Source organism: Cyprinus carpio, chromosome B7, assembly GCF_018340385.1.
Source record: "Cyprinus carpio isolate SPL01 chromosome B7, ASM1834038v1, whole genome shotgun sequence".
NCBI classification, from domain to species: Eukaryota; Metazoa; Chordata; class Actinopteri; order Cypriniformes; family Cyprinidae; genus Cyprinus; species Cyprinus carpio.
The window spans coordinates 15,184,386-15,188,147 of NC_056603.1; the positions used below are offsets into that span (position 1 = coordinate 15,184,386).

At 34.6% G+C, this 3,762-nt stretch overlaps 1 protein-coding gene across 2 annotated transcripts; it reads right to left on the reverse strand.

Moving 5' to 3' along the window:
- Positions 1–3,035, reverse strand: LOC109049227 (chromatin complexes subunit BAP18-like). 2 transcript variants are annotated; one of them, XM_019066941.2, is made up of 5 exons: positions 2,799–3,035; positions 2,484–2,578; positions 1,509–1,729; positions 1,256–1,360; positions 1–1,134 (listed from the first exon to the last, which is right to left on the reverse strand). In XM_019066941.2, exons 1-5 carry the CDS (start codon positions 2,817–2,819, stop codon positions 1,070–1,072), a joined length of 507 nt encoding a protein of 168 aa, XP_018922486.1. In that variant the 5' UTR covers positions 2,820–3,035; the 3' UTR covers positions 1–1,069. The 2 variants fall into 2 exon arrangements, with proteins under 2 accessions (XP_018922486.1, XP_018922485.1); XM_019066940.2 differs by having other exon boundaries at positions 1–1,137.
- Positions 3,036–3,762: the final 727 nt, after the last annotated feature.

Genomic DNA, 3,762 nt, shown 5'->3' on the forward strand with positions numbered 1-3,762 from the left:
TTTGAGTGAAATTATTTTATTTACAGTACAAAAAAAAGGCAGGTAATTGTGGTTTTAGTCTGTCTGTGATGGACTGGTGAAAGCCAAACTGTGCGATCTTTAGAAATGTCATTCGGATACAGATCTGATTTTACACCATGGCTGGTGGATTTCATGAGATTATAAATCTCACACTTAGTGAGGTTATTATAACCAATGAGCAAGAACAGAGATATAGGCAGAAAGTGTGGGATTGTTTATGAGGAGATCAGATGGACTGTATTTTACTCTTTTCAAACACGAAATCAAATCTGTGATTTAATGCTGATTTAGTTGTTCTTAATGTTACAACTTCGGTAGGCTTAAGACTATATGACCAATTTGTTAACAGCCCAATTATGCAAAAGTTATTAGACTATGCCAACAGACCGTTTCAGATCAGATCGATAAAACAGGTCAAAACACCTTAAGTCAACATAAGACAACTTGCTTTAGCTGCATTTATGTAGTGGAAGATGCCACAGAGGTTTCTAGAAGAGCCTGGATGAAGATCATCTTGACTTAAACCCCAGTCTAAAAGTAGTATTTTTTTTGTTTTGTGTAAAAAATAAAATAAAAGTATATTATGAGGTAAACAGACCAAAGATATTACAAAATGTCTAAGGAAAAAAAACATCATAAATCAACCCCCATCCCCCCCTTTTTAAACAATGTACCAAGCAAAGCATTGACACTCAACAACACATTTCAAGGTTTTTGCACAACTTTCCCCCAAAAACAAAGTAATGGTCATAATACTTTATTGATGATGGTTGAAAAAAAAAGTACACAATAATGCCTTTACAGTAACTTATTTTAAAATCATGCATTTTGGACCCTGAACAGAAAAATGTGTTAAGCAAAATTTGCCGGCCTCTTAAAACTGTGTCCTTCATTGGTAAAATATGCCTAGCTTCACTATTAACTTAGAAATGAGACTTTTCCTTGAAAAAAAGAGAACTGTCTCCAGATTAAAAAACGCAAGTTTCTTGAACCCCGCACTGAAGTGACATGATTAGTTCCTTTTCCTGATTGTATGTTGCAGACGATTTCAACGGGATAACAATGGCAAGTCACTGGAATTCATGATGAGACTGCAGTCGAGATTTAGACTATCTGCTGGGAAAAAATAAATACAGATATTGTTTTCCCCTTAAGGACTGGGAACAAGGGGAAGAAAAAAAAACAGAAAAATTTGTTCAAAATTTAGAGAGGGAAAAAAAAAAAAGTTTCTTACCTTGATCAAAATTGAGCTTTTTAGATGTGGAACTATCACCCAAGCCCTCGATATCTACCAGATCGCTGTTGGCATCAGAGTCATTCAGTGCACTGAGAGTGACATCTGAGGAAAAATGATATGAATGCAGTAGTTCCATTGTACTATTCAAAATGCTGAAAATAGTTGAGGTTGAATGAGATAAAGTAATAATTTGTTTCTGAAAGAGTAAAATAAATGAACAATGCAACTGAATGCATTAAGAAATGCTTACCTGCCGTCTTTGATGACTTAATGCTAGATGGACCAGTGGTTGGCCGCTGTAAACCCGCAGTCACCACAACCTGAGAGGTTGGCACAGCGATGACTTTAGGTGGGGCTGGGGGAGCCATAGAAACCGCCACCTTTTTGGTACTCTTCTTTGGTGAATCAGTGGATAAAGGCGCTCCACCATCTTCATAAATCTTCCTCTTGACTGTTGTTTTTATTTGTGCCCTAATGTTTGAGAAATGTCTAATTAGATGCTGACAAGCTACTCAATGAATAATGATGTCTTATGGCCTACAAACAGACATAAAAATATACAAAAATATATTGAATATTTTAAAACTATTTTTTTTTTTGGGGCTTTTCTGAATATACACAAGGAATGGTGATCAAGAAACCAGCATTCCTTTCCAGATTTAAGGTATTATAACTGCATTAAAAAGTTAAAATTTCACCTGCACTTGAGGAAGACACCATTATTGAAATTGACCCTCTTACGCTGTAATTTTTTTTTTTTGGTAGGGTAATCTTAAGGTGTTCAAGTAATCTCAAACACTGTGTGTAATACCCATAATATCATTGAAAACAATACTTAATCTTGTCCATGCCATCCTGAAGGAGTTTACAAATCCAAGTGGGATCATATTAAGATGTTTACATAAAAATGTCTCAATAATTTGCTAATGTATTACTAAAACATTCAACTTAACAATTTATTATATTATAGGCCAAAGCAGACAAAAAGCTGGTAAGAAATAGCAAAGAATTTTTAAATCATTAATGTAAATATTTTCCATGTAATGACTATATGCATTACAAAAAAGGGGCTGGACAAAATACCTTACAAAATTATCAAAGTGTATATGTGTGTAATATACGCACTTTAGATTTGTAAGTGTAAAAATGTAATTATATTATTCCAAAACCTGATGCAGTGTGTATATAAAAGGACATAACGGCAAATAGACAGTGAATGTCTCACCCTGCTGGACTAATGTCTGCCACTGGATGCAGCTGCATGGTCAGCTCTCCCAGTTTTGTGAATGCAGCTCCAGCTGCAGAAAAGATCTCACCAACCTAAATACGTAAGACACGAAATAAATGCAGCAACGAGCGTATCCGAAAACGTGCTTTTTTTTTTTTTTTTTTTTTTTTTTTAACTTATTAGGTTAATAGTTAGCATGCTAGCTAATACTTTAACTAACAAAATGAAAAACATGTCCAGTACGAAGGCAATAACAATGGAAGTACACTATCAAGGTACTTTAGGTACCATAGTTATTTTAAACACATTTACCTTGGTAGAGGCTGAAGTCATTGTTTCGATTTACAACTGAGTAACAAAGGCTGCGCTTTAGAGAGAGACAGCTAGCTGGCTTGGGTACTAATGATTGACTTAAAACATCCGCGATACTTATTCTTCAACTATTTACATTATGAAATCATAATAAAAGCATTCTTAACTAAACGGGTAGCATAAGTGCGCCATAAAGATGACACTGTGATTCAGTGGTGCTTATTGGTCTAAATTACAGCCGTCTGTCGTTATTGGTCAACACCAAAGAAGTATTCAATACGTTCAAAGCTGCGTTGAAACTGCGCAATGGGTTCGCTATTTCTCTTCGTATGCTCTGCTAAGTGTTCATTGATCCATATACAAATACATCTGATATTTGTCAGCACCATTTAGATCTAGTTTTAATGTACCCCCCCCCCCCCCCCCCCCCACACACAAAAAACATTTCAGCGTTTGATGCCTAAAGCGATACGTCTGCTGTTTCATCCACTGTTGCTGCTTTTTTTTACCAAACTGTTACCTTGTTCGTCTATGTATGTGATCACCGAGAAGATAACGATGTTTTAAAATAAATAAAATGTAACGTCAACGTGTTTTTATTATTATTATTATTTTGTATGTAGTTAATTTAATAAAAATACGTTATGGTTTATATTTAATAGAAATACTCTATCTATCTATCTATCTATCTATCTATCTATCTATCTATCTATCTATCTATCTATCTATCTATCTATCTATCTATCTATCTATCATCTATATTTGAAAAAATATATAACAATTGAAAAAAAAATATGTCAGATGAATACAACTACAAGTATATTGAAAGGAAGCCTCGGCTTACATTGTACAATGTATTATTTGTAACAATGTGCGTATACTGCCCTCTGGTGCACAAAACAGTCAACTAGGATCCATGTTCAGATGCATTGTGAATGACAGAAGAACCACACAATCAAGCAGC